General features: G+C 36.2%; 2 protein-coding genes across 2 annotated transcripts in view; both read right to left on the bottom strand.

Moving 5' to 3' along the window:
- The window catches only part of XRN1 (5'-3' exoribonuclease 1), a 42,881-nt gene extending 35,483 nt beyond the window's left edge, over positions 1-7,398 (bottom strand). The window contains exons 1-6 of the mRNA XM_067301865.1: positions 7,291-7,398; positions 2,996-3,228; positions 1,874-1,971; positions 1,405-1,514; positions 1,207-1,317; positions 883-965 (exon numbers count right to left, since the gene is read on the bottom strand). Coding sequence (XP_067157966.1) covers positions 883-965; positions 1,207-1,317; positions 1,405-1,514; positions 1,874-1,971; positions 2,996-3,228; positions 7,291-7,365 — 710 coding nt within the window. The 5' untranslated portion in view covers positions 7,366-7,398. The remainder of the gene's footprint in view (positions 1-882; positions 966-1,206; positions 1,318-1,404; positions 1,515-1,873; positions 1,972-2,995; positions 3,229-7,290) is intronic.
- Positions 7,399-8,440: 1,042 nt separating this feature from the next.
- ATR (ATR serine/threonine kinase) overlaps positions 8,441-25,264 on the bottom strand; it is a 43,316-nt gene continuing 26,492 nt past the window's right edge. Inside the window, exons 30-47 of the mRNA XM_067301859.1 lie at positions 24,208-24,299; positions 23,541-23,632; positions 22,945-23,122; positions 21,690-21,866; positions 21,131-21,290; positions 20,403-20,582; positions 18,925-19,067; positions 18,387-18,484; positions 16,933-17,165; positions 16,060-16,194; positions 15,273-15,473; positions 14,795-14,938; positions 13,891-14,041; positions 13,245-13,401; positions 12,959-13,112; positions 11,823-11,974; positions 10,260-10,365; positions 8,441-9,017 (exon numbers count right to left, since the gene is read on the bottom strand). Of these exons, the coding sequence (XP_067157960.1) occupies positions 8,844-9,017; positions 10,260-10,365; positions 11,823-11,974; positions 12,959-13,112; positions 13,245-13,401; positions 13,891-14,041; positions 14,795-14,938; positions 15,273-15,473; positions 16,060-16,194; positions 16,933-17,165; positions 18,387-18,484; positions 18,925-19,067; positions 20,403-20,582; positions 21,131-21,290; positions 21,690-21,866; positions 22,945-23,122; positions 23,541-23,632; positions 24,208-24,299 (2,727 nt within the window). The 3' untranslated portion in view covers positions 8,441-8,843. The remainder of the gene's footprint in view (positions 9,018-10,259; positions 10,366-11,822; positions 11,975-12,958; positions 13,113-13,244; positions 13,402-13,890; positions 14,042-14,794; positions 14,939-15,272; positions 15,474-16,059; positions 16,195-16,932; positions 17,166-18,386; positions 18,485-18,924; positions 19,068-20,402; positions 20,583-21,130; positions 21,291-21,689; positions 21,867-22,944; positions 23,123-23,540; positions 23,633-24,207; positions 24,300-25,264) is intronic.

Here is a 25,264-nt window from a genome sequence, read left to right as displayed (position 1 = left end):
TTTAACATTCTTAAAACCTAAGTTTTAGCATTACATGTCAACATCATCAACAAAACGTGACAGGCTTCAGCAGCGTTAGTGAAAAATGACTGTGGAAGACAATGAAACTAATACTTATTTGTAATGTTTATCATATGTCCTTGGCAATGAAAATATTGATGCATTAGCAAGAGTGATGTATTTATCTAAACAGTTATATGACTTATCACCATATTATCCAAGAGCCTTTATGTAGAAGAGAAGATTATTTCTTTGTCTTTCTGTCTATCTCCCACTGCTACCATTTTGTCCACCAAAAGCAGGCCTAAGGTGCATCAAAGAAGGAAACTAGCCAAAGTAACTGTTTTAAACAAATATTTCTATTACTTCAGAATAGCTCCATGTGCACGCACACTTCTGGAATAAAATGCTTTATTCTGACTGACGATAACCTACAGGTTAGTTCAACTAGGCAAACCCAGAATAGGAGCATCCAGCCAGCCACTTTAAGATACTTTATTTTTAGCAATTATTCTAGTAATTTGCTTACATGAACAAAACCTCAGAGATGTATGCAGAGATTGTTTTTTTTAATTTATAAGATAATTATGGAAACAATGTCAGCTCAGCCTGGGCTGCTCCATTCAGAGTATGAAGCAAGAACACAACACACCAAAGTGCTAAGGATTTTTACCAGCTGCCCTGACAACATACATTTTCCCTTGTTATATAATTCATATGCATTAACAAGTTGGTTTCTCTAAATTCATAATTTTTCTAACAAACAGTAAACTATGACTTTATAATTAAATATGCAATCAATAAAAAAATTGTTTTGATGACCCTGTATCTTTTGAATCTCATTTTATCATATATGGAATAAGATGGTTAAAATCAGTTCACCTTTGAGATTTTTTACCACCAAATCTGACTTCTTCTCTTAAGAGTGCAAAGTGTGCTTCATGACTTGCTAATCCCAGCATAATCTGTTACAAAGAGATATTAGAAGGGTTTTATGCCATTTTAAAACTGTTATTCAAGATATGAGAAATATCAAGAAATTTTGCTGTTTGTTCTGTTTCTTTACAAATTCAAGAACTTGCAGGAATAAAAAAATGTGTGCTTGTTTAATAACATTTTAGTACTCTATGCACTTACAATACGTCAAAGACATCTGAAGGAACAACACATTTATAGACATTTGTTGTTTGTATTAACTCCACATACCAAGTCAGCATCTAAACCATAGAGACAGTGCCTTGTGTTCGGATCATGATGGGGCTTTGCTTTTTCTGATCTGATGAACTCCATAATTTTATGTTCTCCTTCCCCTGGAGTCTGCATACAAAACCAAAATTCATCAGTAAGCATTTTGCTATAAAATAAGAATTTATTTTAAATAAATGATTAACAAAATACAATGACCTCGTGGCCTGATAAGTAGACTGTTACTCTTTGCCAGGATTTGTCTGTGGAAATCTTCATATTTACAAAATATTTAAGATGTTCATGCAATCTGGCCATGAATTCAGTTCCTGAAAACAGAAATCTAGAAGTTACATACAAAACATTTCACTAGTCATTCAAAACTGCATTTACATATCATAGGTATTAGTGGAAAACAGCAAGAAAAATAACTTTGGCCAGAGATAAAGGATATAGTTTTTTTTTTTTTTTAAATGAGGTTTCATTTTTTCCATTGTAATTTAAAAAATTTCTAGAGTGAGACTATTAGAAGTTATTCAGACCTGCATTCCCAATTACTTGAAACCTTTATAAATTCTGCCCCCTAATTAAAAAAAAAAAAAAAAAAGCTACTGGATGAGAAAATAATTAAAATGTAAGTGTTTATTTTTACATCTATGCTTTGGAATTAATTGGCAGATTATCTTACCTGGTGTAATACAGTTAGAGTCAAATCTGGCTTCTGTAGGAAGAGTTTCTCCCTTTTCTAATGCCTTTTTTATTTTGTCCTCTGCATCTTTTGCTGACCTAAAACAAAGAGGGGTAGGGTGGAGGAGGGAAGAAATTGACTTATTCAAATGGTAATACCCTAAGTACAGTTTTCCCCACAAAATACATATGGTTGTTTTTTTGAAGAGTATTAAAAAAAGAGGAAATTTAACACCTAAGAACAGTTTACCTTGTCTCTGGTGCAACTGAAAGACTCAAAAATAGCTCCTTTTTTTCCAGTAATGATGATAACCTGTCATTACTCAGATACTGTTAATATTTAGATACTCAAGAAAATCATTCAGTGACTGATCACAATGAAAGCAGATGAACGCTGAAACAATGGGAATATTTGGAATATTTGAAAATGCTATTCCAGACCAATAAAGTGCATACAACTTGGTAACGAGGTTAAACAAAGCAGAAACTTTGGAATACCACCCAGATCTAACAACTTCTCTCCATCAGCAATGGAGAAAGACAAAATCATCCCAGCCTTTCTTGGTCAAGGATTCTATGAAGACCTTTTGAACAAGAAAAAAACCACCAGTGTCTTAAAATGGTTTACCGTACTCTTCTCCTATACAGTTTAAAAATTGTTGTCCTTCTCTCAATCCTATTTCATTTTTTTCTTTGGAACTTCTCTTTTCCTTCTATCACTGTCAAAGAGCATTTAGTTATAGTGACCAAAAAAGGTCTATTTAGAAATAGCATTCACAAATGTCAAAGAATGCTAAAGGTACTGAGCTACCAAGGACATCCTCAGAGCACCACTACACATTTACTGCATAGAAAATTTCATAGAAAAAAAAATCAAATCTCCCAAAACTCATACACAGAGAAAAAAAATCTAGTGTAATGAGCAAACTTCCTTTTTTTGAATCATGATTTTAAGAATTAACATTTTATAGGCAGTTACCTTCATTTAGCTAAAAATTGTATCCACTGTCAATGGCATGAATACTCAGAATTTATTTTACATTTCACTGCACACATTTAACTCCATGTTTGTTTGTTTTAATATTTACTATCTTCAAGACAGAGCACGAACAAATATTCTCACCTAAAGCGTCTCCCACGCTGCTGATTCATTTTTGCTCTTGGAGCTACTCCATCAACTGCCATGAAGAAAACCTTCCTTGGTTTAATAATGCGAAACAGTACTTCCAAATAGTGAAAAATATCAGCAAAAATCTTATCTTCCGAGATTCTGAAGTGAACATCATCATCATTGGGATGTGAACACTGATGTATAATACCGTTCATGTCCAGGTATAAGTTGTCAAATTCTGGAATCTAAAAATGCCACAGTTAGTACCTGTTTCGTGACGGCTGAAACAAGGCAAATCACTGTCCAATGCATGGCTGAGAATAATAAAGTCTGAAAGAGAACTGAGGCAGGAAGACTCCCCCAAGACTGACCGTACAGCAACAGGCTAAGAGTAGCTTGACTGGCTGCAGGTTTGCCTGCAGTTGCAATACCGTATTATGGCTCCCCCAGTGAACAGTCAGTTGAAGAGATTCCTATCCCATCCCGATTGTTTTTGCTACATCAGAGATTCGATCCCCTTTGTTGTGCCAATGCTCTACATTGTGTAAGTGAAAAATAAAGACAGACATTTTGAGGGGAGAGGTAATTTTTTTTGTAACCTGAGACATTTCACTGATTCAATTTTGCATGGCTGCACTCTAAACAATAAAAACAACAAAACCGAGCATGTAGTTTCGAAAATATTTCACAGCAGAGCTGGCTTAAACAGCTTTAGGGCTCTCCCCCAGTTAACCAGTTCCTACCATGCCCACTGCATGATGCCTCTTTATTCTAATAGCTGTTTGTGCATCTAGAAAAGTGGCAATTACCACCAAAAGCAGTAGACTTAACAATGATACAACAATTACCTTCTCATGATTTCCAAAATAACTTTTCTGTCAACTTCGCTGTTTTGAGTTTTGTCTTGGCTTCACTTAACAATCCAGGTCCTTCCCAGCCATGAAGTCCCCCCATCCCCCTCATCTGAATAAGTGCACAGATCCTTTTTTTTTTTCTTTTTTTCTTTATTTTTTTTTTAAAAGGAAGCAAAACCCCCAGATGTACATAGAGCAGAAATACCGCTAAGCATATGAAACAAAGGGGCCATCTTTTTATTGCCAAAAGGAACCAAACACGCACAAGAGCAACTTGCAATAAACAAACCTACTCTTTAATCCATCGCTATGTAAAAATCCTCCTGTTGTTACAACCGGAAAAAGTCACTCTTCACTTTTTGTGATGATTTGCAGTATTGTTGCTGACATATTTCTACATAATTTCTAAAGATGTACTGTCAGACATGTACTTATCACCCAGATTTAAGAGAAATGTAATTCTGCTTCAGTGCCAGGAATGAAGAAGAGGAGAAACAAGAGGCAAGACTGGAAAGATCCCTAGTCACCAGCAACAACTAATCTTCTGTTGCACATAATAATCTTCAGTACAGTTGAATTCGATAGACAAACAGCACTCAGTGATATTTTTGTACCACTTTTGAAATACTTTTACATCAACACAGCACCATGCCTTGTGACATGAATAAAACAACATGCTCATACATCACATCATCCAGACAGGCCCCACTTTCAAATAGGAAGAGAGCGGGGCACTGCACAAGCTGCACTCTAAAGAGATGAAAAACTAAAGTAGTATGTCATGCTTTTGCATAGAAGTAACATATATATGGAAAACAGATGACATTCGAAGAAGCAGGGTTATGCAGCAATATACAAATAATTACGTGTATATAGCAATTCCCTTTATTCTGGGTATTTTTTTCTGTAAGAGCAAACAGACAGACAGCTACAAATAGCTATAAGTACTGTAGCTCAGACAGGTGGCCTACACTAAAAGAAAACCATTCCCCTTCTCTTGAACAAAACCACTAAAACGTACTATGTAAAAACAGACAACTTTACATATTCAGGAAAATGGGCATGGGGGCAGTGCAGATCACGGAATACTAGAGAGCACCATGCACAGCCAACCTAACCAGCCTATGGAGGTTAGCACCAAGCCAAAGATATTCAACTGAATGAAAGTCAAACAGTAGTTCGCATTTACTTAAGAAGCCTACGGAACTCTTCTTCCATTGTTTTTACAAGGCAGAGTGCACAGCATTCTGCCTTTCACAGACCGATTTTGAGAGTTCAAAAGGAATCAGATCAAGTAATAACATTAACACTTTTAACAGCATTTCTATTGTTGTGATTGTTGTGAAAGTTTACAACCATACACCTTGTTTTTCCCAAAGTTCTGACTCTGGACTCAAACAGATGATGTTAAGCTGTACAAGAAATTCCCTTTCTCAGATCCTAGAAAACAGATCAAAGGTCAACACTTCAGACAAAAAACTGCCTGCCAGATTAAGGAAAATTAAAATTAATGGTCTAAAGATACTTAAGGAATGTTTTGACTTGAAGTACTCAAAACATTGAGTAGCCCTACTCTGGACAGCCTAGAATTGTCTTCAAAATAAAGTCAAGTGAAGTCATCTCAAGTGGTATTTCAGGTTTTCTGTTCAAATGACAACTTTACTTACTGATGTAAACATGTAATGGTGACAGCATAGCTCAGCTGACCCTCTTGCTTACAGACTGTAACAAACAGGAGTTCAGATACATTTTGGCAAAAAATACCATCAGAGTGATTCTGTTTGGCCCAAGTAGAAGCTGAAAGCAAACATTTAAGCACTGAAAAACCTGAGAGAGCAGTTATCAGTTACAATGGCTACTGCATAGAGTCACTGTACCAATATACCAAAGCATCAATTTCTAAAATACGTAACTTCTAAATTAATTGAAGACCAACCTCTCTCTTGTACATAACATGTTAGAAAATAACATTTTGAAACAGTTTGAAATGCTAATCCAGATGCTGGTAGGTATTAGGCCATATACTTGAGCCGTATACTTGGTAGAGAAAAGGAAGCATACAGATTCATACAACTGTTGAAGTTCAACATCATAGATAACAGAGTTGAATAATTTTCTTTCCTTTTTTATAAACAATAAGTATTTCACAGATGCAAATAACATCATCTAGCCTTCAAAAAGACAAAATATAGAATGACACTAGCACTGACATACTTAAGGTTAAGTAGCGGTTTATATTTATCCTAAGAGCTCTAACAGCCCCTTTCAGAAAGCATAGTGGGTACTACCTCCAGCTGCTGTTCCACTGGCTGGAGCAGACACGTGCTGACCCCTCAGTTGCCAAAGTTCACAGTTCTTCAACAAAAGCTTAAAGTTACCACCAATTTCAGTTAGCAGCCCAGGCTACTGAATCAGACTCTATAAGACACTGCAGTGAAATTCAGTAAATCTTAGGCAAAGAGCCAAGCTTTGAAAATTGCTTTGACTCATGAAACTACAAGAAAGGGTCAAAAGTCCAGGTTGAAATCATTTGAGGAAAGGATTCTTGAGATATATTGATACAACAGCTATCTAATCTTTTAAAAAGGTATCTACTTAGGAGTGAGGTATTAACATTCAAACATGCCTTTAATTATCACCTAACTGATATCAGAATATCATTACGTAGGCTATCAAACCACATCCATAACGCAAAAGGGAAACAAAAATGAAAAATTAAGAGCTTGCATCTAACAGGTATCAAACACGATTGCTCTCAAAGCAAGACTGTTTTTTTTGTCTGATCGTTAATAGCACTATTTGCAGCTTACCTTTCTCAGCTTTATCGTTCTTTTTTTTTTTTTTTTTTCCTACTCATACAAACTGCCCTACACGTCAGGCGACAAGGAAACGCGGCAGAGCTGTAAAACTCTCCCTCACCGTTACCGTGCCAGCCGCCGTGAGCAGCGGTGCCTTTCCAGAGCCGAGCAACACGGAAACTCCCGACCTCTGCCTCCCTCGCGGAAATGAAAACGGGACCGTACCCGGGCGTAACAAGTGCCCGGGAACGCGAAGGGAAGGAGGGATTCACAGGAAGTTTCAGACAAACCTGGGGAGCGCCCGGCCCCGAGAAGAGGACCGAGAGGTCCGCGGGGCGCCGCGCCGGGCTCCCCCTCACGGGGCTCCCCCTCACGGAGCTCCGCTGCGCGCTCCCTGCGCGGCGGCCAGCGCTACCGTCCGCGCCCCGCTGAGCCGCGGCAGCGCGTCCCCGGTAGCTCGGCATTTTAACGGCTAACTCGGACCAGGCGTCTTCGGGAGTCTCGCCGCCCGTTACCCCGTTGGCGCCCAGCGCCCCGCCGGCCTCCGCCGCTTCCAGCCGGGCCCAGCCCCGCCGCCGCGGCGGGCAGGACCCCCCTGGGCCGGCGCGGAGGCGGGGGGCCCTCGCCTGCCGGCCCCGCGCTGCCCCCGGCTCACCTGATGCTCCTTCAGCACCTGGCTGAGGCAGGGGTACCGCTCCGAGATCCACCGGTAGAACTTGGGCACCCCCATGGCCGCCGCTCCCGCCCCGCCGGACCCAAACAACTCCGGGCCCCGCTCCGCCTTCCTTCCGGCGCGCCGTACTGACAGCCGGGCCGCCCGCCTGCCATAGAGCGCCGCGCAGAGCGCCCGCGCCGCCCATAGAGAGGCGGGCAGAGCGACGCGGCGGGGCGGGGCCTCCCTACCCCTCCCCCCACCCCGGTGTGGCGGGTGGAGCTCGTTACCCGCAGTACCGGGTACGGCAATTAACTGCCCGCTTTTCCCTTGAGTGGCGAAAGCCAACGCAACCCACCCCTCCGTGACAGACGGATCATATTTGGAAAAATCTTTGTGTCACACCTCTAAAGTGACAACGCTTTACGAAGCTTCCACTTAGTTCTTCAGAGAAACAAAAGCTCGATGACAACGGTAAAGCCCTTACGTGAATATTCTTCCCCCACAGGGCGGAGTGACACGAGGGCAGTAGCACAGCACCGCTGCGATCAAAAACTGGAACGGTGCTGTTTGGCTCTCAGAACAGTAAAACTTCCAGAAATAGCATATAAAAAATTTAATTATAATCTCTTATCATAGGAGCTCATTTCCCCCTTCTCCACAATCTGGGTGCTGAGGGAGGCAAACACTGCTGTGAAGCAGGGAGCAGGCCCTGTGCGGGCCCTGCTAGCCGACTCCTGTCTCCGTCACAACGCCTTTTCTGAAAAAAATTGCTCACTATAGCCGTGCTTTTAACAGGAAGAACGAGGGGACGCGTCCAGAGCTGCCAGGAGCCAGCACCTGCTAAAATTGCAAAGATAACGATATCCGCACACCCATAGCAAGCCATAGTGCCGGGGTCCTCCAACCCACAGCTCTGCTTCACAGCCGGCAACAGATAAGGAAGCAGTTTCAGAACATGGTAACATTTTACTAGTTTCTTCATAATAAGATTTAAGATCTCAAATAAACTTTTAGACATTAGAGACCACCTGGAAGAAAGTCGCAGGCAACCAAAAATTGAGTTCTACTGCCAAAAAGAAATACTGATTATTTTTAGAAAGCCCTTCAGAACTATGACTAGAAAAAGTTGAAAGCACCACTTTATCAGAGCAGTATAAAACTTTAATGTCAACTGTCCTAATCTACAAGTAAATGAATTACAAAAACTCTACAAAAAATATACAGTATTTTATAGTTAGCATACAACATTCTTTGAGAATATTTTTCACATATTCAGAGTTGCTATGTACATAAGAAAAACTTGCAGAGAATTGTACAGTCTAACAGTTCATGTGCACTGTTCTCCATATGTATACCAAACATGTCATAACACCTTGCACACCTGCAAATGTACAGTTTACATAGGCTTCTGATAAGTCATAAAACTGTGCTGCTGCTTAAAATCAGAAATCAACAAAAGTGGCAAGTTATATTCTAACACAGTAATTAACACTTTTTGTTAAAGAATATTATAGCTACATCACTGTGAATGCTCTCTCCAAAACAAATGAATTTCACATATATGGAGCCCAGCCCATATACATCTGGCAGAGCAAGTTGTCATCACTTGCTTCTTGAATAAGGTAATGAACATGCCCCTCAATAGATAAAGGTAATCCTTTTATTCTGTTTCTAGTCTTAATTACACCCTGCAGACGCTGTTCTATATCAAGGACGTGAGTTTTGGCCTAGAAACAAAGAAAAAAGAAAAAAATGAAAATTTCTACTATCCACGAACTTCCGTACCTTAAAATACAGAAAAACCTGTTATCTTCATCAGGATATTTGAAGACTGTATGCCAATTTAATACAAAACCCAGATGACTACAGATTACTTTGAAAATAAACAACAAACACTTTTAAAAATCATTCTCTGAAATGGACAGATACTGGTCAAGACACCTGGTCTGGAAAATTTAGGCCAAAATTATGAGCAACTGAAAATGAAGTCTAATAACAGGTCGTGTTGAGCCACTCAAAATAAGCAGTTCTGAGGCTCACTTATAGCAGCTAGTTCATATGAGTTATACGCAAAGATTTTCATTTAGAGCTTAAGCATGTAACATTGGCACCTATCCAGAAAAAAACCACAGTTAACATATATAACTACATGGGTGGTCCTGTAACTAAATGAAAGGCTGACATAGCCTCGTTAGTAATCATTTGAACACAAGATGACTTTCTGTGCGACTTTCTGTGCTTAAAGACCTCAGTTAAGCTTTTTGTTGCAATATAGCTTCAATACTACAATTTTCTTTCTTTGTTGCCCTGTTTATCAGTGCTCCCTAAGTTTTATCTGCTATTACACATTCAGTCCTTTTCACTAGATACTCCTTTTAAGAAAAAAAAAAATCCCCAAATTTTGCAAAAGGGAAAGAGAATAAATACTATAGCTGGTACAGGCTATATTTTAGATGAATAATATAATATTTATGAGAAGCTATAAAAAGAGACCATAAATAAATAAATCTTTTTTTTAACAAGTATTTCTCCACATGTGACAAGGCAAGCATTTATTCAGTAATAAACATGCACTCACAAAAAGCACAAAAATGTGCATGGGGAGGACTCCAGATATCACTATCACTGTAAATCTGGAGGACTGCACAACTGTCAGAGTGAGAGGAAGCAGGAGCCTTCCCTATCCTACTGCTGTTGTTGACGTTGTCCTTGATTTAGTAATGCTAATAACAGAAATAGGCACTCTTTGTTCGTTATTAATTACAATTTCTATCAATCAGAAATAGTATCATTATATCCTATGGATAAAAACTATTAACACTGAGATAAAAGGAAAAAAACAGAATATTTTTAAAATTAAAAAACCCAAGAAAATTAAACTTTCAATTAGAAAATATGTAACCATATTGCAACCATAACAGACACTGTGATATTTGAAATACCTTATGCTATGCTTGCTTGCAACTAACCTTTTCGTTGACAACTTCTCCAGTTTCGTTCACCAGTGCTTTTGTATTCCCTTTGACAGGTTTACTCCACTCCACAAGAGGATCATGGAGAAAAGTCTTTAAGACACTAAATATATAGATATATTAAAAAAAAAAATCACTGTGTAGAAAAAGAGTAAGATACATATTTCGTGTATCTGATTTTGACAAATACATTTAATTTTTAAAACAAGATACCCTGCAAAAACAAAATATTACTGTTTGCCCTTTAAGTTGACAAACACTCCCACATTTTGAAGTGACAGAAAAAAAGCTGTTAACAGAAATAGATACCTGCTTTTCATGTTATAACTGTCTCCGTTTCACTACTATTAATTTTACAAAGACTAACCTTGCCCATGACTCCCACTCCAAAGTAGTTTATCTAATATTTTATATCAGACCTCATATTATTCCTCAGCAAGTTTTGCAACTAAAATACGAGATAGGCAAACTATTCATAAAACAGCAAAATAATGCTATTATCTAGTCTTCATACTGCTCTTCCAATAAAACTTTTATCTTAATATAAGAAACAAAAAGGGTGCAAGACTTTCATAAGACATAAATAATATCTCTGAAAGTCAGCAGTTTCTTCAACATTTTTGCTATAGGAGAAGGGCATCAGCTATACAATACCACTTCTAAGACATGCATCAAAACTTAATTTATCATTTTATGCAACGATTTGAATAATCTGAACTTTTCTGTGTAGTTCTGCTTTCTCCCTTGAAACCTGTCAGTCCAAAGCAACTCTGGCAGTTGTTCTTGGAATTATATGTGCTCTCTGGAATTCAGATTACCTACTGAAGATACTTTGTTTCCCAACCATCCATCAATTGGAAGTGACATCTCCTACAATCTTAAGAAGAAAACTGCTCTCTAATTTGCTTCTGACAAATTTGTTGCGTTAGCTGAAATCACTTGCATCTGCTATTTACGTTAGCCTAAGTGATTTTGCCTGAAATTAGAGAGACTGACCCCATCACTTTGTCAGCTGAAACATGGAGAAAATAAACCTCATCCAAGAGATACAGCAGTCTTTCCAGCTGACACAAACAGTTGCAATAGAATTTGCTCACGGACTATGTTTTTGCTATTCTGTCAGATATTGGTAAAGACATGTGTGACTGTATCTTAGCTTTTATTCTCATTGTACACTAGGAGCCTAGTACTTATGCCAAATAGTAGAACACCAATCATTTGAATTTTTCCTCAGGTCTGAAAAGTCTGGCAAAAATATGGATTTAATTCAGGAGGAACTAAGAAAATGATATATTAAATGGAAAAAGTATACTTCAAGAACATGTACAAATTTTTAATATATAAACATTATCTATCTGTAGTGGTAACAAAGCACTGAGATGAGTCTAAAAAATTAGCAGTGAATATTAGCATTGATGTATATTTAACTGCATGTCATAGTCAAACTGAGCTGCATGACTGGCATATGCCAGAACTGGCATATTAACCAGCAGTAACTGTTTCAGATGTCTGGAGTACAGACAGTTTTTTCAGAGCTTATAGGAAAAACTGCTGCGGTACCTCATGAGAGGCTCTCGCTGATCACGCATCAGCCTCATTGTGACTTCGCAAGCCCTTCGGAAGAGGCCTTCTGTTCCCATCGGACCCATTCCATTAACCATATTATGAGTGAGACGAAAAGGAACAATTTCTGGAACTTCAAAAGTTTCTCCCTTTACATTGATTTAAAAAAAAAAAGTTATATTTTAAACATCATTAAATTAAACAAACAGTAAATTTGCATTGTTTGTTTTTTTTCCCAGCATTGTCTGGCAGTTTCCTAGTTGACAAGAGATGTTTCAGATCACTGCTCCTTCTCAACTGGTTAGGGCAAATTACTGTGAATAAAGGATACCAATGTCCAAATAACATCTATTTTCCCTTTTTAAAATGGTAATACAGGTTCTAAATTTCAATCTCTCTCTCTCTACAAATAATATATATATTATTGTTCTGTGGTCTCACACAAAATCCTAACTTTTTCTTTTCGCAAACCATATAAAGGTTTGATTAAAAACATTTTTTTTTTTTAAATTAAGGATTATGTAGGACAATTTAGGCTTACTGAAAAGGTAGCAGGATAATATACTGACAATATCTCTGCTTCACTGATCTGAATTAAAAAGGGCAGAAGTCCCACACCAAAAGCATCTTGCAGCAGAAATACCAAAACCCCAAAGCCCACTCTGGCCACAACTTCTGCTGTTTATTTTTGTAGAATCACTGGAATTTTTGTGCCGAGTGTTAGAAACACAAAAACACTCCTCACAGCAGCAGAATTGTGCATGTAAGAGTAAAAAGATTGTAATTACAACTTTGTTTGGAGAGGTGGTAGTGAAGGGAGGAGAGTCACAAAATACAGCCAACCCAAAATGCTCTAAAATTTGGAACTGTATGAGTATATCCAAAGAATGCTTATCCAACATTAAATCAAAAAGCTGGCTTTCATGAATGCAGTATATAGAACAATTGCATACTCCTTACATGTCCAGGATTGTTTGCTGGGTATAAATAAGAAATGAAGTGACATACAACAGATACTTTAAAAATAAAATGAAAAAAAAAAAAAACCTAAAAAAAAAAAATTACGACAGCAGAAATTTATAACTTACATCCATGCACAGTAAAGGGCAAGTTCAGCAAGGGACATTTCTCACCTTATTGAAAAGACAGTTGAAATCCACATGCACACATTCACCAGTCAAAGAATCAAACAGGATGTTTTCACCATGACGGTCTCCTAGACCAAGTATATAACCTACCATTGACATGACTGCAATGGAACGACAGTAGGCTGACCTACTATTGTACCTGTAGGAATAAAAGTCTAATATTAAAGTCTAAAATCGCCTCCTCGGGATGCCCTTATTCATTAGCATCATTTACATTTATTGAAATATATGAAATAGATATTCTTGAGCTAGCCCAATCCCAGTCACTCACCATGAAGTAGGATCAGGGAATGTTCTAAGAAACCATTCATGAAAAAGAGGAGGATGACGGGGCAGAAGGACTTCTTTGAACATTTTCAGCTTTTCAGACAAAGGCGCTGACTTTGGAAGCATGTGCTGACGTAGTTCCTTTCCAGTCATATAGATACCTGTAAAAGACCTTCTCAATTAAGCAAAAAACAACCAAAAAAACCCCCCAAAAAGCCAAACAAAGCCTCATACATAGTATTACTGTGCAGTAATACTTATCACATTTTGACCCAAATAGTGTATTTTAGATAAGATAAACATTTCCATAAAATTGAAATAAATGAGCAAACAAAGGGAAAATAACACACAGAACATGGTGGTGTTGGTGGGCAGAAAAGTAGTATAAAAAAAAAATCACTGAAACAGCAGGTCAGGCAAGCAAGCAAGTGGTTTTACACAAATCAAAGCCACTCATTATCTTCAGCTCAGATGTTTGGTCTTCCGCACTCACAAATGTCTGCATACATTCAGATCATTTTTGCCCCAAATTTTTAAATTTTGGGTTTTTTATATAATAATGTAATTCCATCCATATTTTAACATCCTCTTCTTTCTCTCTCCTCCCATAAAACTCTCTCAGAGGAATATTATGTAAAATAGTTCTTTACCCTTTTCCTTGTAAAGTTTTATCAGGATATTTCTTAAACCAGCAGTATTGTTCACCCATTCAATTATGCCACATTCATCGTTTAATGGAATAACTGCATAGGTTCGAATATGGAGTTCTCGCCTACGTGACTCTGCATCTTTTCTTAAGCACTATTCACAAAAGAAAATAAATGTGATTAACAGACAACATATATAAACAAAATATACCAGTAACACAAACCATTTTATCCGCATTTATTTTCCCATCACACAATATAGGATCTAAAATTCTGAGTTTCAGTGTCAGCAATAGGACAAATGCAAGCAAAATGTTCACCTCTCCTCTGAAGTCACTTAAAAAGAAAATTTTTCAATAAAAGAAATTGTATAACTTGTACATGGCCTAAATAAACCCTTCAAAATCAGTATTTGAAATCAGCATTGTGTTAGTGTTTCAGAAGTATTATCATTTGCTTTGACCTCATGGAAAACATGGTAAGTTAACCTTTGGTGTACTGCTGAAAAGCAAAATATGACTAAAATAACAAGTATGGCAACATTTTTACTAAGAAAAGATGAATGAACCCATTATTTGTTAAGAATATTAAAAAATCCTTAATATGAAACATGAAATATGACAGCAGGATTGACATTTATGGTAATTAACCTTTCCTGTATATTTCTTCTAGAATAAGCAATTATTTTGGCAAAAGGTTATACTTCTTACAGACTTTTGAAAACAACGATGAAGTCATGCATTCTCAATTGCTATTGATGTCAGCTGGGATAAAATATTTTGCTATAGTTTACTCTCTTCTCCAGTAAGTTTTTCCTCAAGATTAGGAGCTAAGTACTTTTTTGTTATTTAGTTCATCATTTTATTCTAGTCAACAAGTACAATGTATCTGATTTACTAACTCAAACCTTATTAATAAGAGAGTTGAATTCCATGAGCCGGCAGTCTTTTCTTAGATCATCTTTTGGTTTACACATCATAATATAAGATTTCCCATCTGAACCTTTTAAGCTGATCTTTTTTGGCTTTTGAAGTGATGCAAGAATTTCCACCTAAGGAAAATTAAAGTCTTTATTAACACCTGTGTCAAATCCTACAAAACAAACTGTACCTGTAATAGACCACTGTAACAAATTATGTTAGCACTCTCATGGGGCTCATATGGTATTTACAGCATGTTGATCTCAGGCCAAAAGCTGATCTAAATGCTAAGAGGCCATATACTTCTCATGTTGTTATGACAGAAGCCATTCATTTTCATGAAGGTAAATATGAAGTAAACTTTTATGCCTCCTCACCCCTCCATTTCTAGAGAACTAAGAAAATAAATTGCAGCTACACTTATTTGACATAAAGTTTAAAATTAGGAGCTAAGTAGAGGCCTACCGTATCATCAAAGCCTGAAATGTAGGCCCAGCATCCAGGAAAAGGGTCATGGTTAGCATGTGTGCCAGGAATTGAAGGAAGAGTTGGTATCATCACAGATTGTAAAGGAATGAGAATCTCACTAAATGTGTGCTCTTCTACCAATCTTTTAAGTGTTTTGAAATGAATGCTCATGCTTAATGTTGAGCTGTTTCCATCAACCTTAAAAAAATGTTCATAAGTTAAAAATAAATACTTAAAACATTCTTACTATTTTACATTTACTAATTACTTTTGGTAATCAGAAAAAAAGGCAAATTAAATTTCAAATTAAATGGGCATGGTTCAAACAAAACATATTATTTATTGCTCATCTAGTTTTCACTCTGAATGTAATATAAATTAAAGGATTTACTAAATTTTAGCTCTATCATCAAGTTCATTTGTTCATGACAACACCACAACTAGCCTATTTTTTATATTAAAACTCTGTAAAAGCTACTGGGCAAGATTCAAACATGAAAGAAAAAAACATCTAACTTTAAGTAATGTAAAAGCCAGGCACTATAAAATGCATCATTTGTACGTAAATATTTATATCATGCTTATTTAGAATTATGTTCTGTGTTTTGAAATTTTTTGTTAAGAAATACTTCCAAAATAAAAATATTTTACAAGGTACTTTCAGTTCAAGAGAAACTCTGCTAACGTAACGAACAGGCTAACGCCAGCTATCAGCTATCAGCTTTTGTACCACATTTTAAAATAATCCCATGACATGCATTAATTCATTTATTTCTAGAAATACCGGTTTGTTGCATAGTTCTAATAGCTTATCCGTAAGGCGTGTTGCATCTCCAATAAATTTTCCTAAAGATTCCTTCATGTGGATAGCTTTGTTTAGAATTTCCTTACATCTATTGACACGCATAGGGTAAGAGGACTGAAAAGAAAGCAAAGTTAAAATTTACTAAAAAAAAGTCAAATTACTTAAAGATTCCTAAAGACATAGTCATTAATATATTCTTTTCTTTACTTCTTGTTTGTAATATTTAATACCTGCAACAAGAAGTCTCCTATTCAAATTTGACACCTGAACTTACCAGTCTCAAAGTGGTATTTTGGAGGGAGGGGTAGAGGGAGGGAAAGGGTATTATTCTAGTCTTAAACCACTTTCAGGAATCCCACAACTAACAGTTAACGTTCAAGAATATACCAGCTCCAAAGAAATGACTGTACTATGCTTTCCAATTCGCTTTGAAACAAACTTACAATCAGATAGGTTTTAGGAATAAGCAATAAATCTAGTTCATTTTAATCAAGGCAGAGGATTAAATATTTGATTATAAGATTGGAAGTACTGTGACAATTTAAAAACAACAAAAAACTGTCAATAGCTCTCTGTTATTCAGATTTCCTTCCCAACATATCACACAAATCAGGATGCATCTAGGTTAGCATACTAGTCTGGAGAGTTTAAACTATAATATCTGAACTTTAGACTGACCTACAATAAAAGCTTTTGCAGTGACAGCAACATATCCTGTTCCACAACACTGCCACAGCAACTAAAAGACTCTCTTTCTTATAGTCTTCAATAAAAAAGGTTATAGTTACATTTCTCTCTGATAAAAACAGTTTTACAAACTTAATGAAAGTGTAGTCGTCCTTATCAAGGTACCTTGGACACAGCAGTCATCATCCACATTGCTTGCTGTGGATAGGCAAGAAACACTTTAGCAACGATCACCATCAGAACAGCGAAGACTTCATCGTGAGAATGACAGATTCGGGAGATTAACTGAGAAAAAGCTGTCAGAAACTGATAAGGTGCCAGGTGATTGGTGTGCTCTGTAATCACCTTATTTATTTTAGCTAAATCATTTTTCATTTGAACGCGTTCTGAACGACTTGCTGAAAAACACAAAACAAGATTATGTTTCTATGAATCATTTAAATCAAGCCTACAGAAACATATTTTGTTGTCAACTTTTCACAGACCAAAAGGAAAAAAAAAAAAAAAAAACTTCAAAAGGGAAAAAAGGAAAGACTTTCCTAATGTAAAGTTCTTTTTGTATGTCATTCAGTAACTCGATTACTTATAAATAATTATTGCAGTTATTTGAGTTATTAACCAACCAGAATAACGGGAGGCATGGCTAGGAATGAAATAAACAAGCACAGACAACACAATATATGAAAAAAGCCCTCCTCGCCCCCTAAAAAACCACACCCCAAAAGGATACGAAATATTTAAATAAGGCTATAAGAACTATTATTACATTCATCTTTGAATACTTGTAAACAGATTTGCATAGAGAAAAAAAAGTCTTAAACAACAGAAGGAAGAACTGGGCCTGGAAAAAGTAACATGTACTGCTTGTGGCAATGTGCTGTAACCAAATATAAGGGGAAAAACAATGCAAAATCTGGAAATTCCACCAGCAAATAACAGAGTTGGCAGGGTTGGTTTTTGGTGGGGTTCCTACTGCCAAATAGTTTTTCAATGTAAAAGCTGTTTCTCCAGTTCTCAGGTTTTTCAATTCTATTTATGCCTACTTAAAAAAAAAAAAAATCTGGATGGGGCAGGAGCTGGAGGAAACCAACTTGTGACCTGTGCACTGAATTTACTCCATAAGATGATTCTGTTTGGCTTATTTTTGAGCACTTGATTTTCATTGATGCCACAGCACAAACAGTCTCCTCCATCACCCCAAGGTTTCACGGCCACTTAAACCTGCAGAAGGAGAATGGGGCCACAGACCAGATGGGTGGGATTGACATCTGTCTCCCAGGTTTAAAAAGAAAACAAAAAACAAACAAACAAAAAGAAAAAAAAGCCAGCTCCTCTCTGGACTAAAATAGCTAGCTTGTTTGTTAAAAATATTCCATATTGATAATGCAGTAAAATAGGATAAATACCCAAGTAAATAATGTACAGGATAGCTGCTACTATAGCTTGGGGTATCACCAAAGATTTTAATTATGTTTTCTTGGGAGCAAATAATTCTAGTTAATGTTACAGATATCTAGGACTCCTCTAAAGTCATAAAGCAAAACAAAACCAACAACAGTCCATAATATTTCCCTACAAAATGATTCCCAATGTTCTTTTGTGGAGTGGAAATGTTCTACCTTTATCACATTCATATGCTTTTGCTCCAAAATCCAGCCACAGAGATAGCATTCTTGGCATTGACTGATAGATGAATTGGTTTCCATACTGCAGAGACCTGTTATTATGTATTTAAATCACAGTATGTTAATACAATATATTAAAAGTCTTACAAATTGTACATGCTTAATTGTTTCACATTCTATGCTGCACTTTAGAAATCTATATTCGGCATTTTAATGCATCTGCAACAATTAAAAGCTTACTAACATACAAAGGTTCGGTCTGTATTAATCAAAGCTGCAGATGAAATAATTAACTTAGTAAGTATCAGTCCAGTCTTAGATGAGAGAGAATTGCCTATTAAGAAGGCAGAAGCAAACTCTGTTGGGTATTAAATGATGCATTCAGTGTTTTTTTGTTTTACAATATTGCATAAAAATTTGAGTCAGCCCAAACTCTACTGTTGAAAGACAATGTATTTTTATAAAATGTTTTTTCAGTACTAACAGAATAATCTTTCTGCAGAAACTATACAAAGATGCTGTAGGGTCTAACCTGCCAAAATGATGAACTATGTATCTAATCAGATCTCCTTGCTTTTCCATCTTATTGTCAGTTACCATAGGCATTAATTTATCATAGTATTTAGCAAGATAGAAATGTCCATCTTCCCATTCGGGCAAAAAAATCGTAACATCCTGCAACAAAAAATGAAAGAAATACTTTTTGAGAGGACAGGTCATGGGTGGGGTAAGATTTAAAACTAAACAGGTGACTCGAATGAAACAAGAATCTTTTATTAGTTACCTTTGTGCAAAGTACAGAAAAGTGCAATTTTAACCCTAAAAGTGTAACTTTGCCCAGAGATACCTTACAAACTAAAGGTCTGTTCTTAAAATGGCTTTTGGATTTGGAGACAGGAAGATAATTTAAGACGGGATGATATAGGATTCCCCAACTGGGAAAGATTATAGTTTCATTAAAAATATTATAATCAAGTTCCTGATCTTGAAACAAAATACTGTGTTTCTTTTAATTTTTTGGAAAAAGTGAAACATTAGGATATTTCTTATGTTTCTATTTTCATTCTAGAAGCATTATACCAAGGAAAAATCCCCAGGAGTTGTGTAATATATATTAGAAAATAAATAAAAAGTGACATATCCATTCTCTAATAATGTCAGCTTGTTTCCAATGCCAACATTTAGACATTAGAGATTGCTAAACATTACAGTATTTTTATGTAATCCACTGAGATTCCATTGTTTTCCGTTATTCCAATGTTCATTTGATTTGATATATTCATTAGACTTTTCTCTAAATGACTGTTAAAGCAGTATGCTAATTAGTAAGATAGCAGTAAGTATTAACACTACCAAATGCCAAAACTTGGAGAGAAGACGTACTGCTTTTCAGGAAGCATAAAGATCTATATATACTACTGGTTTAGCAGGCAATACTAAAACATTCCAAGACGGTATTACCACTGGCATAACAACATGAAGCAATGCAGCACTGTATTGTTAAAGAAAATGTAGCAGTGGCCTCTTTCCTAATTCTTTGGAAGCTGGAAATAAATTTAAAGCAGAGTTGTAAATCACTTCCAGAGAGAGGAGTAACATTAAAGTGAGAGCAGAGCAATGCATCAAGGTAATCACATTGTCTTTTCAGAGTAACCCACATTTTAGTGGGAAATTCTATCTGTATATTCGTAAGAAAAAAATCCATACACCTTTGGATTTTTTTTTTTTTTTTTTTAACCTTAACAGGGTGTATATACAGGTATATCAGGTATATTTAGCTTCCACTATTTGGAACTATAGACTTTCATGTATTGACATATTACACTAAAGCTAATTCAGATGGTTTTATTTTTAAAACAAGAACCACTTACTTCCTACACATTGATACATCATTTAATACCAGTGATACTCAGCTGACACTATTGGAAGTTGTCATAGTTTACATAATAACAGATATTTTGTTACATTATTAAAAACCGCTGTCCTGTTAACACTAGCATATTAAATTACCTTATACTTTTTCATAACTGCATTGCTTTCAAAATTAGCAGTTTCTTCCATAAATCTGCCCACTAGCAGCATAGCCCGACCATGGATGAGTTGATTTTTGGTATCACAAGGTGCTTTATTCTCAGGGAAACACAACTCAACCCCCTTCTGCAGAACAATGAGTGCTTGGTGAACCTCACCCTAAGAGAAAGAGGAAAACATTTCATTTACTTTAAATAAAAGAGATGTAAAACGCTTACAATTGTTACTAAGGTAAAGCAAATTTCACAGGTGTGTTCTAGACCATTCTGATTGTGGTGACTGGATATTACTTCAGGTGCTTCTTATATTCCTCTTTTCTCTCAGCATCACTGTCCCTTTAGATCTCACTCAGCAATTGCTCCCATGTTTGCTGCCTAACTCAAACTAGTTAAAAGAATACAAGTAAAAGAAAAGTCTACTATTCATACTGTTTAAATTAGCCTGGGCTGCTCTGACAGAAGCAGATAATCCATCTATTTTATACACAGCTGTCAGAAGAGTCAATGGATACAAAAAAGGGCTGACTAGCAGTTGGAGGTAAAAACTTCTTGTGGCTCAACTGCAACCAGAAGGTATGACTGAGGTCCCAGCTGACATTTCTCATTTTACATATATTGACTATAAGTGTTTTTTGATTCTTGAAGAAAACTAAAAGATACTTTCTTGTACATAAAAAAAAAAAAAAATTCAATTTTTATTTTGCTCACCTTGGACCAGAGCCACTTTGCTCTTTCTATATAAAGTTCCGAGAGCGTAGACTCCCCAGCATTCAGAAGAGCATTATATGCAGTCTGGTGATGACCAGCTTTTCTTGCAACTCTAGCGCTCTGGAGCCAACATTGACCAACCAGTTCACTGTAATCCTGGCTGCAAAGATATTTTTGCAGAAAGTGAAAAACTTCAGTTATCAATACGGCCTTAAAATCTCAAGTAAATATCAGTGTGTTGAAATGCAAGTAAAAGATCTCAATAAACTATATATTACAAAGAACCTGTTTAAATTTATTTGTAATACTTCTGTGTTTCACAGTTTTTCCATTTAAGCCTAAAAATAAATACTTTTTCCTGTTTCTCCCTTACCATTTCTAAACTGACAGACACCACTTTTACCTTCCAATTTGAAGGTAAGCAACGTTGGAGAGGACTGCTTTTGTGTACAATGTAAGTTTCTACAGATTTTTATCCTATCTCTTTTAACATGCAAATGGAAAACCAGAATCTGACTTACCTACAACATGGACTGACAAGAACTGGTCATGTTCTCACCTTTTACTGAGACTAAGCAAAGCCCTTCTCAGTGCTAAAATCGGTTCTTTTGCTCTATAAGAGTTCTGGGTCATTTCAATACGAGCACACCAATTCAGGGAATCTCTACCATGGTCACCATCTGGTTGCTGAAACACTGGTCCAATACTGTGCTCCAACTCACACAGCATATGCAACCTATGATAGCAAAATAAAGGCAGGTATGTTGAAAATGCTTGCTGTTATAGTTACATATGAGTTTTATGTGGCTTTTGCCATTTTTTTGACAAAAGCTGGCCATGTAAGTAATTTCAAATAGTAGGACCTCCTTTAAAAGCAAAAACACAGCAAAATCAAACCCATAAAATCAAGAATTTGTAAGTGATGAATTATTTTCTCACTGTTCCTTTACCAGGCTGCTGAACACAGAGACAATGCAGATCACTTGGAGAGGAAGTCAATCCTCAGAAATCAAGTTTCCAGACATTACTTTTAAGCAATTATTCTTTGAAAAGTTTGGTACTTTCTGCAAATATTATTTTAGAAGCAATATATTGTTTGTTATTTAAACACTTCCTTTAAAATAAAGTTATCTATTTAAAAATACCATTATTATTAACTGTTACTGTAAGGCTGCGAAGTTGAGAACTTGCATACTTCTGAGTTCTCTTTGGCAGTCTAAATGTGGCATGCATATCTGACAGAGAAACAGTGACTTTGTCAAGGCTTCTGAATAGCAAAGAGCATTTATAAATGGCTAAATTGAACTATTTTGAAACTCCTCTTTCTCAATACTCAGACTGAGCCTTCTTATTTAGAAAAGTACTCAGTTGCTAGTCTACTACAGCCAACTTCAAATTTATTAAAAAAGAACAAGTAAAACTATCTGGAGTGAGGGTTTTCAGTTTCTACTGTTCTTTGTTGAGAAAAGAAGGAAGTGCTTTTAGGCCACTGTGCAGATTAAAATTAATGTTCTCAAGTTAATGACTGTACGTACCACTTTAAGCACAAAATTCAGTTGTAGATTTTTATTACCTGATATTCACACAAACTTACTTGTTAACTTTTTAAAGTCTATACAACTGTTCTATTGTGAGTATTTTTCATGGGGGATAAATTCCCCATTCAAAGGTTTCCAGTTGTCAGAGTATGCAAAAGAGGTAAGAGGTAACACACATCAGCACCATTTATTGTGGAAATGAAAAATTCTTACTGCTAGGTACTTGATTATGCGCTTTGTGGATTCAAAAAATAGCGACATATGGAAATAAGAAACCTGATAATGTGTTCGTATCCTCGCTGATAGGATCCTCTTTCAAAGCTTGCTGCTGAAAGGGGTACAATCTGTTCTGCTCGAACAATTTTCAGTGTTTCATAAAAAGCAGCTTCGTTTTTCTTCTTGGCCGATAACAATAAATGTCCCAGTCTGACGCTCCAAGTAGTGGACTTCACATCTTTGGGAGAGGAAAAAACAAAACAAAAACAAAAAAAACCCCACAGCTGTTTCTTTAGCAGCTTAGTCTAAGCATGCTAATTTGTCCTAACATACTACTGGAAAGTCTTCATCAAAATAAATTTCTCCAAACTGATTAAATGAAATTTTAAAAGATGGTATAATCTATTCCCCTCCCCCCAAAAGCAAACCCAAAATGAATTTGGCCTTACACTTGCGTGAAATTTCAAACTCAAAGACCATACAGTTTACAATCAAATTATTTTGCAAAATCTAGAAGACTCTTAGTCAGAATCCCTTCCCCTTTCAATAAAATACAAGACTAACTGCCCCTTGGTTTAAAATTGACCAAGCTAGAACTGGGTCACTTGCTAAGAAATGCAAGAAAATATTCCTATTTTGGTATCAAGATAATTTACCTGAAGTCAAATAATTTTCCAGTAAATCCCATTGCGACAATTTCCAGGCTGCCTCCACTCTGTACGTGTTCAACTCAGAAATCCATTCAGACCTATTAGAAGAAAATAAAAGCAATAAAAATGGTTGTGCTGAACTCAATTTTTTTTTCCCACAGGTAGTTTTACATAATCTTAACAAATATTCTTTATATAAAATTCTCTTTTACTTGAAAAAAGGTAAGCTTGCTTTGAATAAAATTAAATAAAAAGAAATGGTATATATTAATAACAACTGTATATCACCATCCCACTAATTCAAATCCCAACTCGTGTTTTTAACCTCTATGATGCATTTTAAAAATCACTGTCTTTCAATCCATTTTTCCTGTTAGGCTATAGAATAGCTTTGGAACAAGTGACTTGTAAGGCAGTGATGAAGGATTCTACTGTTTAAAAAATTAAAGCATATTAACTACACTGAATGCAGTGCAGATGAGCAAATTTCTGGATGTCCTGAAACAGGTAATTTACAGACAGAGCACTTCAAAAGTTCTCGAGCTTCACACTGCTAGTCAGATACACTTGATAAGCCTCATATGCTTGATAATGCACAGAAATGACTACTGATACACAGCTATAATACAGGACCTTCATATTACTCCAGCATTATATTAAAAGCCTACAGTACCTGTTGGCAAGTACTCCATTGACCTGAGTAATTACAGTAGATAACTGACCAAGGCCTAACATGGACTTCACTACACCATGATAATGAATAATCTAGAAATGGAAAAACAAACAGACAAAAAAAACAGTAAAAAAAAAAATATATATACGCACATATATTCTCAAGAAATTCTTGGCAGTCTTAAGGAGGAAGTAAGTCAATTTGGATGTAAAGCTTTTTTTAATATGAAGAGGCATAACCAGTTGCACCATAAGCTAAATGAATATTCACAATTTAAAAAAATCCCTGATTTCCAAAGACCTTAAATCACCATAGGCAATCTTTGAAATGTGTCTCACCGCAGAAGTAGTTCGATGTTTGTTAATTTATTAATACACATATTAGAGTTGTGAACAAAAATTTGATTTAAAGAAACAAACCAAAAAATAATCAAAGGAAGGAAATAATCCCCCAGAACAAAGCAATTTCATTCTTGATAATAAAAATGTGTTTTCTATATTCAGACACGAAGGAAGTAGGATCATAAAATCCCTACATTTACCACACACGTTTTCAGCTGTGCTTGATACCCCTGCTTCACAAGGAGGTGCAAGACAGCAAGGGGAAACTAGCTGGGGAAACTTTTCCCAATTCCAATTACTAGGAGAGTAACACAAATACAAAATTTTTGGCGTATAAAAAGCACAATGCTCATTCAGTACTGGTGAGCTTTACAGTACCGTATGCTTATAAGTCCCAGAGAAGGAAGGGAAAGGGGAATGAAAGCGGAATAATTTTTTCTTTAATCAACTTCCAATTGCTCTTGTATTACAAGCATTTTTCCTGAAAGTCACTAATCAAAATGGTAAGTCAGAATTACTTTGAGTAAAACCTGTGGCAACTTGCTTTAATAGTTCTGTGGCATGTATCAATACTGATTGATACTCAAACTATCAAACTCCAGGCCTTCCCAAAATAAGGTTGATCCAAAATTGGCAAACTGTCCTAGCAAAAACTTGGGCATAAGGATACATCAACTATTAATCCAACACCGTCTGCATATTACAGTGTAAACCCA

The sequence above is a fragment of the Apteryx mantelli genome, chromosome 9 (genome assembly GCF_036417845.1).
Source record: "Apteryx mantelli isolate bAptMan1 chromosome 9, bAptMan1.hap1, whole genome shotgun sequence".
In the NCBI taxonomy this organism is placed as follows: Eukaryota; Metazoa; Chordata; class Aves; order Apterygiformes; family Apterygidae; genus Apteryx; species Apteryx mantelli.
Note: the sequence above shows the minus strand (reverse complement) of the source record. Positions and strands in the feature narration are given on the sequence as shown.